General features: G+C 40.8%; 1 protein-coding gene across 1 annotated transcript in view; it reads right to left on the bottom strand.

Annotated features, from left to right (window-relative positions):
* Window positions 1-14,193, bottom strand: part of LOC126100586 (protein abnormal spindle) — a 209,745-nt gene that overhangs the window by 90,432 nt on the left and 105,120 nt on the right. Inside the window, exons 7-9 of the mRNA XM_049911209.1 lie at window positions 13,777-14,106; window positions 4,921-5,157; window positions 4,495-4,835 (exon numbers count right to left, since the gene is read on the bottom strand). Of these exons, the coding sequence (XP_049767166.1) occupies window positions 4,495-4,835; window positions 4,921-5,157; window positions 13,777-14,106 (908 nt within the window). The remainder of the gene's footprint in view (window positions 1-4,494; window positions 4,836-4,920; window positions 5,158-13,776; window positions 14,107-14,193) is intronic.

Raw genomic sequence — 14,193 nt, 5'->3', positions numbered from 1 at the left:
AATGCTGATTTTTGCCCGAACAGTCTCATGTGCGGATTCAATTTCTATCTCAGTGGATTAGAGTTTCTTGTCTAACGCAACAAATGCCCCACCTCCATATTCCATTTGCATATCCTTTTGATATACACTTAACTTCTCTCCAAAAATATCACTGCTATCAATTTCAGGCTTCATCCAGCTTTCTGTACCTAGTGCTATGTGAGCTTCATTGTTTTTCAGGAGCTCTTCAGACTCTTGGCATTTTGTTGTGAATGTTTTGCCAGTTAACCACTAGGACTTTAATACTCTCACCTGCCAGAGGCAATTCTTTCGACCTTACACTGATACTTCTGTGTTTGCTGCAACTATTGTTATCTGGATTGGATGGAGAGTCTTCTATTCTAAGAAACACTTGGGTGCACCATGCACACGGTCAGCTAGCTGGGTAGCAGCCTCTGATGTGTAGTGAACACCTGATCGATTTAGAGGGACCCTACAGTTCTCAACCCTATGGTGAAGTCCAGGAGGTTGCAGCCTAGCTTGTCGCAGAACCTTCAAAGTCTATGTTTCAGTCCTTCCACTCAACACAGAACCAAGTGGGCCACAATCAGTTCTGGGGACAATGTTTCAAATTGTGAGTTCCACTAAAACTCTGTGCACAAGGCTAGTTCTCTCAACCTTTTCTGCCAGTCACTGGAACAATACAACTATGACATCTGAGCCCAGATGACAGGCATCATTTGTTACAATGTGTGCCACAATCTGCAGTTGGCTGCATCCTGTTCCCTCAATGACAGACAGAATAGCTTCTTCAACATGTTGAATGAGAGCCACAGGCATACACACTGAGTGCACCTGTGTCCTTTCCTGTTCCTTGCTGCCATTTTCATAAAGGGTACCGTCATTTGCCATGTTTCAACTGCGAACAATTAATAACCCCTACCCTTTTGCAATTGCCTGCTCCTGATGCTGGACAGAACAGGTTTCCACAAAAGAGGTGAAGTGAGTTCCACTGGCTCAGTTTCAGTTTCAGTGAAAGACAGCACCTTGAACTTGTTGGGTACAAGGATCGGTTTAACACCCTGAGTTCTTCCTGTTCATCTACCCTGTACAGGATCCCTAGATATACCACTGACAAATCACTCACAGTTAAGTGGACAAGTAAAGACAAATCCTGCACTTTCTGCACAGGAGACAGGATGCACAGAGTACTTGGGATACCTTTGGTACCCATACCACAGGTACATGACACTCTGGAGATCTTCCAACATATACCAGTTTGCATCGGTTGTGAATCGTATGACGGCAGTCGGGGCAACTTCCACCTGCTTATGAATGTCAACCAATTCGTCCTATGTTCAAGAACAGCATTCACAGTGGGGCTGCATTTTGGCCACTGACACATATTATGGGACAGTGAACAAATAACTTTAAGCCTGCTGATAATCTTTTAATCTTGTTGAGCTAAAAAATTACTAATTCGCTATAAGAACTGAAGCACACACAAAATGAGATTTCTGTTTAGGCAACAGAAAAATCAGTGGTAAAAATTAATGGTTTCCTAAAACTTTTTGAGAATAATTATAGTTGTTACGAAACTCAAAAATAGATTTAATTTACAATGAATGTAGATAATTTATATTCCTCTTAAGGCAAGACTAAATGTAACAATACGTTAGTTACAATATCTGCTACAGTAACTAAATGACAAATGCCAATTTACTACAAATTAGATTATGCAGAGGACAATGATAATTTCTGACTTGTTACTCGAACAAAGGAAAGAGCATCAGCAATGGTTTTATGAGCACATTGCAAACGGAATTCTAGATTAAAGCAGAAGCTGTTTGACTCTTCTTCAATATTAATGCCAAACACGGTTAAGACAGTTCAGTTTTTATCAGTCACGGAGATCTTTTAGTACGTATTCTCCAACTTAATATGGCAGACGCAAATGCTGTCTCAACACCAATTGAGAAATATCTACATGTGCAAGAATTCAAAGGTATGAAGCCTCAAGCAGCCTATCAAAAAGCAGGTGGATGCTTTATGTATTTGACTGTAGTAAGACATCAAGAAAGCTTTCTTCTTGCGAAATTTGCACCAATTTTCTATATGTTTGCAGCTTCAGAACTATTCACAGGAAGGATAATATGACACTATTGTCCTCTTTGGATGGATACACACTGTAGTTCTCGAAGACGGCAGTGTAAGCCGAATGGTTTAGCATTTATCGTAAAATCAAACTTACCGTATTTACTCGAATCTAAGCCGCACTTTTTTTCCGGTTTTTGTAATCCAAAAAACCGCCTGCGGCTTAGAATCGAGTGCAAAGCAGGCGGAAGTTATGAAAAATGTTGGTACGTGCAGCCACAACTAACTTCTGCCGTCGAATATATGTAGCGCTACAAGGGGATGCTTTGTAGGCACAGAGATAAATACTGGCGCAAAATCTCTGCGTCAGTAAATAAATTAAAAAAAAAAGGTGGAAGACGAGCTTTTTTCTCCGCCCCGAGTTTCGACCACTGCATTTTCGTACATTATCCAACGAAGTAAATACAAATTCCATATTGTTCATCTTCGAATGTAGCAGAATTTCAATGTACTACAAAAATCCGACTGGCAAGACTGTTTGGGATGTTTGTCAATATGGCCAACTCTACGTGTTGAATTTTTTACTACCTGTGAGAAGAGGTGGTTGCTAATAGGAACCTGACGAAATGTGAATCACATGCAGTATTCTCTTCACCATAAGAATAATATGAATGTAAACATTATGCCACATATTCTTTCGTGTTTGCTGCTATTTCATTTAAATCCTATCTGCCTAATAAACTACGAAACTAGAGTGAGACAACAGCAAACGCGGAAGAATATACGTATCGTGTCATGTTTACATTCGTATTTTTCTTATGCCTAATAGTGATACAGTCAGAAATTAAGCACGGCAACTGATTAGATTTTTAAATCTAAGATGACTAATTCCTGTGCAGAATTTGACGTACTAGAGAAGCGGCCGCAAAGATTTTCAAACGGAGAAAAATTTTCGCCTAACTCTCGTTCAGAACATATTCTATCATATGCAGTCTATTATTTGGTTCTTGTTGATCATTATCAAAGAAAGCAGTGTAAGTAACAACAAATAGCAGTCTCTTGCCATTGTTTCGCTAGTGAGACGATTCCTCTCTTTTCTTTTTTTTAAATTTTAAGCGGCGGTAGCGCGCACAAAAGCAAGCCATGCCGCGCGCGGCGACAGGCCATAAACACGCACTATCAGAATGAGACAAACAATGCATTACACAGTACAGTAATGCATTTTCAGCTCAGAGTGACGTTAACACCTATAACAAAGAAAACGGCACTTATCAGACCAAAGCAAAATAAGCAATCGATTCAAACCGGACGAAGCACGTGAAAAGGAAGGGTACCCGTATAAATACGGACGGAGCGCCTGACGTATAGCAATGGCTACCTGGTAAAACTTAACTGTTAAGCTTACGACTCGAACCAAACTCCTGTAGCTGTATCGTCATTCATTCGACCTAAATTGTGTCTCATATTACAATGGACCAACTTTGTTTTGATTTGGAGGTGCGGCCTAGAACTTTTCTCTCCCCTTGAATTTAGAGTCTCAAATTTCAGGTGCGGCTTAGATTCGGGAAAATTTTTTTCCTCGATTTCGAGTCTCATTTTTCGGGTGCGGCTTAGATTCGAGTGCGTCTTAGATTCGAGTAAATACGGTAGTTGTTTCTTAGCACACAACTTTGAGAATGGGAACTGTGGCAACCTGAATTGGATTTCTCAAAAAAAGTCTATGAACTACATCCATATTTGTCACCAAGGTCGTCAGCCTTATGATTCTGCAACAGTGAAAGCTCACCCTTTGGTATTTTCAGTGATGGGTTTGTCTCTGAACTGTAAGCTCAGTCTCTATGCACAACCCAATCTCCCAAATCCCATGCGATGTTGTGATTCTCAAACTTCAAACAGACAGCAGTTGCATATAGAGAAACTGAAACCTGAAGAATATATGGACACTTTACCTAAAAGACCTAAGAACAAATTTAATAAAGTCACTATACATTTTGAAGAGTTTCAGCTGACAAACCTGGAGCTCTGACAGATCTTCACTTTTGCAGATCAAACAAGCATTTGTAAAGTCCTGAATTAACTATGGTGATGCAGTTAATGGTTCATCATAAGCTGTGTATACTATATTGATCATTATGAGGCCAGCAGCTGGTCAACATGCTCTAATTGGACAAGCCAGTTCAGAGGCTGTGTGCAGAGGATGAACCACCACTCAAAACACAGTAATGCCTCCTCACAGTGAGACAAGTCTTTGGAAGTATTGGGAAAGCAACAGTCATTGGGGTTTGTTGATAGACTGCTACTCACCACATAGAGAGAGAAGACATTAAGACATAATTTGTCATGTGGGCAGTAAGTTGCAGGCAGTCTACAGTGGCAATGGTAACTTACAAATTAAAATACTACATGTTTATAGATACATACCTTGTACATAGCATTTTTGTTGAACAAACATGGATCATGACCAATCAGTTTTGTCTCTTTTGCTCGATCTAGGACGTACACAAGAGAGAAAAACTTCTTTAATATGAACTTTTTCATAGCTTGAACATATGCTGTATCATACATATGCAGAGCTTTAGAATGGTTGTATTTTTGTTTGATGTAACGGTCTTCCAGAAAATTGTGCACGAGAAATGCTGTTAAGCCTTGCACATCAGAGTTGGATGATAGTAAAATATTTTTTCCGTAAATTGTTTCTAGGCCTATTCGCAGCCACAGAGGATTGTAGCATAGAAGCAGTTTTAAGATATACTGCTTTAGACCTAAAAAATGAGCAAAAACATGTTTTCACAGAGCAAAAAGTGTGTTACGTTTAAGCTTTTTTTTAAATTTCAGAAGCATACTTACCGATATCCTGTAAGAGTGCTTTATCATCACGGATACATAGTACTTTTTTCTCTATTCCTGCAGTTACTTTACTCAAGACTTCCACAACTTCATTCGACTTGAACAGTAAACGAGCAGCTTTGCGCAGTGAGTTCAGCCTCTCATTGGTGTTGTACAAAGAGGAAACCACTTCACGACTCTGTGCCAAGTCAATTTTCTGTTGCTTAGATGTTTGTTTCCAAAGTACAACAATATCCACTATAAAGTAAAAGTTGTAATAAGCTTCAGCAAACAAAGGAAATTTTGATACAACATTGGAATAGCCTGCAACTGCAACAAGAACATTTAATACTACTGTAACCAGTTCAAAACACACATTGTAGTCAGTCCGATGGCCTAGCTATGGGTTTCTTCTCCTGGTCCTATATTATCTGAAATTTTTTCCTGGGCAATTTTGAACAAAATGAGCTACAGAAAGCACCACTGAATTTCAACACAACAAGTTGGTTCAGATATGTGGATAACATATCGTATTTATCAACTGGTACAACTAAACAATTAGATACATAACTACAATATTTAAACTCCCAACATAAGAAAATTCAGTACACAAGGGAGCTGGAGGGTTGTTCTGCAAGTTTCCTGGGCCTTATATATATATATATATATATATATATATATATATATATATATATATATATATATATATATATATGTCTGCTTGTGTCTGTGTATGTGTGGATGGATATGTGTGTGTGTGCGAGTGTAAACCTGTCCTTTTTTCCCCCCTAAGGTAAGTCTTTCCGCTCCCGGGATTGGAATGACTCCTTACCCTCTCCCTTAAAACCCAATCCTTTTGTCTTTCCTTCTCCTTCCCTCTTTCCTGACGAGGCAACCGTTGGTTGCGAAAGCAGAGTTTTGTGTGTATGTTTGTGTTTATTTGTGTGTCTATCGACCTGCCAGCGCTTTTGTTGGGTAAGTCTCATCATCTTTCTTTTTAAATATATTTTTCCCACGTGGAATGTTTCCCTGTATTATATATATATATATATATATTTTAGCATAAAGACACACTTATTCAGCATTTACAGAAAAACCATAACTACAAGTGTAGTAATCCCTCCAAGTTCTCATTACCCACACAGTCTTAAATATGCAGCTTTCCATTGAATGGTGCTTCACCTCATAGCTGTCCCATTATCTGAATCTGCATTTCAAACAGAACTACAAACCATGAAACATACCGTCACTTAAAAGAAGGTGTTATTAGATGAATGATGAACACTAACTTCACTTAACGAAGGTTCATTCAGCACTTGCACATACAAGAGCGTGGAGCGAACTGCCTCTGGATAGAACACATACGGTAGATATACAGTTACAGAACATTACAGTAAAAAGATTCCTGACATTTGTGGATACTTCTAGAATGTACTCGAACCGAATATAGAAATTAAAATTTTACAATTCAGTTGAGTTTTGAACTCACGACCTTCCATGCAACAGTCTTCTGCAACATTGCTCCCTCCTTAAGAGAACAGTGTCTCGGTGTTACGTCATCCTAGTTCAGGAACGAGTCATCGGTCCTGCATACTCTGACTCCCGATGACTGATGTTCGCCGTGGCGGTGATCTTAGAACTTCCCTTGCTGCTGAGCTCTTCATCACCTTTCCGCTTGTTGCCTGTCTCTGGAGCTTTGAATTTACCCTGGGTGGCAGGATCCTTGTAGAGCTTCATTCGAAGGACGTGGACAGTATCTCTGATCTTTCATCGCCCTGTGTCAGGGTCGATATCGTCTACTTCATAAGTAACATCAGACAACTGTCTTACAACCTTATGAGGTCCAAAGTAGCGCCTGAGGAGCTTCTCAGAGAGACCAACCTTCCGAACAGGAGTGAAGATCCCGACAAGGTCACCAGGCTGGTAGGCAACAGGGCGGTGACCACCTCATACTTTCGGCAATCGTTTTCTTGAGCCTACAGCGTGCAGAGTCAAGCTAACTGCCGAGCTTCCTCAGGTCTGGCTAACACCTATCTGATGTAGTCACGTCATCAGGATGTAACAGAAACACAGTGTCTATTGTTATAGGCGCTTCACGCTCATGCACCAGGAAAAATGACGTAAATCCGGTGGTGTCTTGTTTGGTGGTGGTGTAGGCAAACGTCACGAAAGGTAGCACCTCATCCTAGTTGCGCTGCTCAACACTGACGAATATTGATATTGTCCAAGGCCTTATTAAGGCGTTCAGTAAGCCCTTGAGTTTGCGGATGGTAGGCAGTCATCATGTGATGAGCAATGTTGCACTGACGGTTTATCTCTGTCACAAGATTCAATTTAAAAACTTTCCCTCGATCCATAATTAATGACCCTGGGCCACCGTGTTTTAATACAATGTCTTCTACGATGAATTTGGCTGCCTCAAATGCTTCGGCTGTTTTCGCGGCTTTTGTAAAGGCATAGCGTGTCAGATAATCAGTGCAAACAATAATCCATCTACTACCACTAGCAGACGTTGGAAATTGTCCGAAGACACACTGGAAAGGCATTTCGGCTGGTGGAATGAGTCGGCCAAGTGGTTTCTGAGGGACTGCCTTTCTCCTCTGGCACTCTCGACAGCGACACACAGTGACTGACACTCCTAAATAAACGTGGCCAGAAAAATCTCTTGCGGATTCTATCGCATGTCTTAATAAATCCTAAATGTCCGGCTTAAGGTGCGTCATGGAATTTCTGTAGAACATCTTAGTGCATGTGTTTAGGAATTACTGGTAGCCACCTCTTTCCAAACAGATCAAAGTTTTCCTTCCAAAGTAATCCATTTACTACCTTAAACTGTCCTTTCACATCCTCTGACCACTTTACGGCAAGCATAATTTGAGATACCTTGGCATCCTGCTCAGCAGAGAGATCCTGGAGTGCAGCGAGACAGTCACTATCTTAATCAAAGTCTTTATGGTCTTGCACAGGGTTTCTTGAGATACAGTCAGCATCTTGGTGTTTTCTCCCACTTTTGTAACTATGGTAATGTCATACTCTTGAAGATGTAGTGTCCACCTGACGAGTCGTCCTGTTGGATTCTTAAGACCCGTCAACCAACAAAGTGAATGATGGTCTGTAACAACTGCGAATGGCCTTCCATAGAGATACTGTCGAAATTTGCACATGGCCCAGATCACAGAAAGACACTCTCTTTCTGTAGTTGAGTAGTTTCTCTCGGCTCTCTAAGTGTCCTAGAAGCATAGGCTATAACATTCTATTTTCCATCCAAAATCTGCACCATAACAGCACCGATCCCACACCCACTGCCATCTGTGTGTAGTTCTGTAGGTGCTCTCTCATCATACGGACCAAGTACAAGGTCTGTCGCCAGAGCTTTTTGCAGCACATAGTAAAAATCTTGTTGAGCACCACCTCGGATAAATTTAGCATCGGTTTGTAACAACTCTTGGAGTGACCTGACTTTGATACAAAAGTAATCCGAGGAAGCTTCTCACATCTCTAATACAGGGTGACACACGGGAGACGGACGGTTTTGAACTGCATAGTACTGAGGGCGCAGTGGTGGGACGTGGTCGTGGTGGGAATAGAACTGATCCACACAAGACGCCATTACTCAGTCGCTATGGAGCAGTGGGACTTGCAACATCGGGTGTTTGTTTATGACAGTTTCGTGAAAAATGGTGAGTCTATTATTGCTACCCAGCGATTGTTTCGAGTGCGGTTTAATGTCTGTTGACATGGAGCTGTTCCCAGCCGTAAAACAATCCTCAGATGGGTGGAAAAATTTCAGAGCAACTGGAAACATACAGGAAATGGCACCAGGCACCAGGAAATGTTGAAAGGGTAAGGCAAGCGGCAGTCAGTAGCCCAGGACGGTCAGCTAGATGTCACGCTAGTGAGTTATGAATCAATCTTGAATCGGTTAGACGAATTTTGCATGAAGAATTAAAATTCCATCCCAACAAAATGCTCATTGTCCAACAACTTAAGGAAACTGATTTTGCTGTACGAGAAGACTTCGCTTACAGAATGCAAGTGATTTAGGGATAGAATGAAAATGAAATTTTATTGATGAGCGATGAAGCTCATTTTCATTTAAATGAGACTGTGAATAAGCAAAACCTACGTCACTGGGATCCAGAGCATCCACACCTTATCCACCAGCGTCCTCTAAACTCGCCAAAAGTAACAGTCTGGTGTGCTCTTGGCTCTGTTGGCATTATTGGACCTTATTTTTTGAAGAGAACGGGGCCACAGTTACTGTTAATTCGGTTAGTTACATTTGTATGCTTGAAAACATTCTTGAAACCAGAACTAAGAAGACGACGAATCCCTTTAAAATGCATTTGGTTCCAGCAGGATGGGGAAACATCACACATCACAAACACTTCAATGACAATTCAATGACAATTCTTAGACGCATGTTTCCTGGCTGAATTATATCACGTTTTGGCAATGTTCCTTGGCCTCCCAGGTCTCCCGACTTGTCAGTCTGTGACTTTTTTTCTGTGGGGGTACCTTACAAACTGTGTCTATAACCACAAACCACAAAATTTGGACGAGTTGAAGAATGCAATCACTCAAGAAATTGCTGCCATCCCTGCAGAGATTTTAGTCCGTGTGATGGAGGATTCTGAGAAGAGACTTGAGTCCTGCGTTCAAAATGATGGACATCACCTTGACAACATTATTTTTCCCAAATAACTTTGTTAACTAAAATGGCAAATAATGAACTTTGATTTCATGTAAATAAACATGCATTAATTTTAAAGTTGGCTGAGTATTATTTCATTAAAAACCGTCCATCTCCCGTGTGTCAGCCTGTACTTTTAGGAATAGAAAATTCCGTTATAGATCTCAACTTTTCTGGGTCTGGTCGCACACCTTCATTTGACACTAGGTGTCCAAGTATTTTGATTTCTTTTGCTCCAAAGAGACACTTTCTTGGATTAAGTTTCAGTCCGCATTGTTGGAGACACTTAAGAACAGCCCTCAGTCTTTTTGTGTGTTCATCAAATGTCTCTGCGAACACAATGTCATCATCTAAATAACAAAGACACATTGTCCACTTCAGGTGACTTAGAAGATTATCCATCATCCGTTCAAAAGTTGCTGGTGCATTACACAAACCAAACGGCATTACCTTAAATTCATACTGGCCCTCAGGGGTGATGAATGCAGTTTTCTCACGATCAGCCTCATCAACTTCGATTTGCCAGTATCCCGGGTACATGTCCATGGTTGAGAAATCTAGTGTATCGTCAGTTCGAGGAAGACGGTAAACTTCCTTTTCAGTTATCTTATTAAGCTTCCTGTAATCACACAAAAGCGCCAACTGCCATCCTTCTTCCTGACGAGAACCACTGGTGACGACAATGGGCTCTACGAAGGCTGAATGATGTCACTCATCATCATTTTCTCTACCTCGTCGCAAATTATTCAACGTTCCATTGCTGACACACGGTATGCTCTCTGGCTTATTGGTTGATGATCTCCAGTCTAATTCGTTACTTCACCGTCAATTTGTCTAATTTGCTCTTCAGCTGTTGATTGAAGCATTCAGAGAATTCTTGAAGAATGGCAAGTAGCTTCTTCTGTTGTTCTTTAGTGAGGTATGGTGATAGTCGAACTAGAAGATCTTGTCTCGTAGTGGTAGCGCTAATTTCGCCCACACACTCGGCATGGGAGATTTCTATGATGTTCAGCTGTTCTGCAATTAACAGAGCTCAGCATTTGCTACGCACTTGCATCTTGGAAGGATCTGCAGTTCTTGGTGTCAGTTAACTATGCACAATTCACCGAATCTGTTCTTAAACGAGACGACAGAGGCTGGAATGACCAAATTATTCTTCAGTGGTATGCTTCTCTTATATTCCGCTACAAGATCCATGGGCTGATGCATGACATGACACATGACAGTTACCTCTGTATCTCACTGAGCATAATCTTCGAGTGACCACAATCTATAATTGCCTGAGAAGCTTTCAAAAAGTCCCATCCGGGAATGACGTCATGACTACACTCTTGCAAGACGATGAATTCTAAGGGCTGTGTATGGCCACTTATAACCACACGAATGACATCTTCCTGTAGGTTTTACATATTTCCCATTAGCCACCTTCAGCAGAGATGTTTTGTTGGCGACGAATATGGTTTCCTGCAACTGGCGACAGTACTTCTCCGAAATGACTGAATATGATGCTCCAGAGTCCACAAGAGCTTGAGCTGGTCAGCCAGCCATGAAGATATCAACATAGTTCCCTACCATTTTTGTAGCGATCAACTGCAGAGGATTTTTCTCTTCAGCGGCCTCACCTCCAAGGAAGGTAGCACCCTTTAGTTTTCCTGGTTGCAGCAGCTATATGATCGGCTGGATCTTCTAAATGGCAATGGAGACCTCGATCAGCATGTTGGAGAGTGTCCTCTCCAGCAGCTACCTTGCAGCTTTGGTGACCTTTGTCACCCTGCACTCACATCATCTTGTTCATCTTCGTCGTCCCGGAACTGGCGTCGGCTAAGATTGGTCTGCTGTCATCTGGTGCAGGCGTCATCAAATATCTGCCGCCTTTCTTGACAATAGCGCACCATATGTCCCAGTCATCTGCAGTGGAAATATACTGGTTGGTTATCCTGGGTCCTCCAGACGTCAGTCTTCCTTGGTGTCCAAAAATGTTCCTCATGCAGCATTGTAGGAACGTAACTTCACCTGGGTCTCAACTATTTTACCGTTTTAAAGAGAAATGAAAGGCGAAAGATCGGGTTCAATGTCTGTTCCACTTCCTCCCTTATGATCTCTTGAAGCGTCTCAGTTTTTTGCTCGCCGTGCAATCCAAGTGCCTTCTGAACTTACTATCTAACGAACAACACTTGTGAAATCAGTTTCTTCCTCCATCACAGACATCAATAGAATGTTTGGAAGCCATTCAAATTTTTTGCATGTAATTATTTCTTGATGCATTGTCTTGATATACTGGCACCATTTTCTGAAATCGTCTGCTGTTGAAATCTCCTTCAGGTGTAGGGCGTGATACATGTCCTCAGCAACACCCTTCAAGAGATGTGTGACCATATCTTCCTACTCCATCCTAGAATCCACTATTTTACACAGCTCCAATATGTCTTTAATGTAGGATGCTGCTGTTTCTCCTGGATGCTGCACCCTGCATTTTAATTTAGCTTCAGCCTTGTACTTCTGTCGTCGTGTGTCACCAAAATACTTGCTCAGTTCCGCCTGGAATACTTCCTAGCTTGTGAACTTCTCCTCGTTGTTCTCATACCATTGCTTGGCAGTGCCCTCCAAGTAGAAAAATACATTAGCCAAACACACGGCATCACCCCCTTTGTTAAATTTGGCTATATGCTCATAAACCTTCAGCTACTTGACTGGGTCTTGGCCATCATCACCATAGAACCCAGGAGGATGTCTAATGTGGTGGCACACAGTTGCTGTCAACATAATGTCCTTTTCTTCTTCTGTCACTGATAGATTGCAATCTGTTGAATATGGCTCAGACTCTGGTTTCTCGCCACGTGAACAGCGGCTCTGTAGTGGCCTGATGGGAGCCACTGTGTCGTCGATAATGTGCGCTATCACAGGTTCCAGAACCTAGCGCCTCCACCAGAATAATGTCATGTAGAAGAAGGTGCAAGTAGATGAATGACAAACACTAACTTCACTTAACGAAGGTTTATTCGGCACTTACACATACAAGGGAGTGGAGCGAACTGCCTCCAGCTAGAACACATACAGTATTTATACAGCAACAGGACATTCCAGTACAATGATTCTTCACATTTGTGGATACTTCTAGAATGTACTCAAACCGAATACAGAAATTAAAATTTTAAAGTTCAGGTGAGTTTTGAACTCACGACCCTCCATGCAACCACTACACCACTAGCTACTTAGCTTCTTCTGGGATGATATCACTTGAAGTAATTGCTACAGGTTTTCCCTGAATAATAATATACCACAAAAAAAAGAAAATGTGTGAAATTACACCAGTTCTATATGGTGGCCAATATGAAGCCATCATTCCATTTGCCGGCAAAAAGTTGAAGGCTCTCAATAACAGACCTGCATTTTATAATACTAGCAGTATATAAAATTTTTTATTCAATGATTAGGACAAATTTCAACCCTTGGCATAGAGTTGCGTCTAAAAAATCACATGGAAGCATTGTGAGTAGCTATATATTGGTCAGTCATGCAAAACTGTATCTAATAGATTATCTTAACATGTGATAAGCTGGAGATTAAGAAAGGAAGACTCAACCTTTGCAGATCATCTTTTAACAGAAAACCACTCATAGGATGTAGAACGCGAAGTTTCACATTCTGTAAAGCAAGGTGACACTTCTGGAAATATTGAAATCAGCCAACATCACAAAATGTTAGCTTAGTACTAAATGATCAAACTATTTTCAGTTTCCGCGATTTTAAATCAAGTTATAATTATTAGATTGAAATTGTAAATTTAAAATTATTTTTCATCATTTGTTAAATGTACTGTTTTCTTTTTTAATGTAATTATTTCTGCATGACAAAAAATGTAATACATTCCTATGTACACACTCTACATGATCATTTTTGTACCTTCCTTGTAAGCTGCATATGACCTTACCTGTTTTTGCAACATCTCTCACCTGAAGATCGCCTAAGAAGCCAAAAACTGGTTTGAACCAAATAAAATTTTGCAGGACATCAGGAAGTGTTTCCTATTTAATACAAGTTATTCTTCTCCTTGTATATTATGTTGGAGCAATAGAGAAAGTAAAGCTATTGTACTGGCACTGAGTGTGCTACTGAAAAAAAATCAACAATAGTCTCATCTATGCAGAAAGTATCAAAGAACAATGGGATGCTTTTATTCATACCTGTTACTGATTCAGAGTTGCAGGCTAAAGTGGCTGGTGGTGTTAGCAGTGAATTCAGCCATTTTATGAAGTGTCTTTCACATGCATCAACCCACTGTTGGTCATAATATGCGTTCCATGTCAGAAATGGATCAAGGGAAGAAACAGAAATATTTGTATTTACAGCGTTTCTAATAAACGTTGCCATGTTAGTTATGTCTTCACATTTCATTCTCTTCTGTGGCACCTTCTTCTTGTGATCCACAACAATAACACCTCCAGCAACATTATTTTCTGTAGTTGCATGACCCCGATGTATGCCAGTACTTTCTTTCAGGGCTTGCTTGACACCTGAAGAACAACAAATAAGTGTCATCACACTGTCTCTAAAACAGATTAATCTGACAATAGAAAATCCAGGATGGAATAATGACAATA

The sequence above is a fragment of the Schistocerca cancellata genome, chromosome 9 (genome assembly GCF_023864275.1).
Source record: "Schistocerca cancellata isolate TAMUIC-IGC-003103 chromosome 9, iqSchCanc2.1, whole genome shotgun sequence".
In the NCBI taxonomy this organism is placed as follows: Eukaryota; Metazoa; Arthropoda; class Insecta; order Orthoptera; family Acrididae; genus Schistocerca; species Schistocerca cancellata.
The sequence above is the reverse complement of the archived record's forward strand: the minus strand, read 5'-3'. Positions and strand labels throughout refer to the sequence as shown.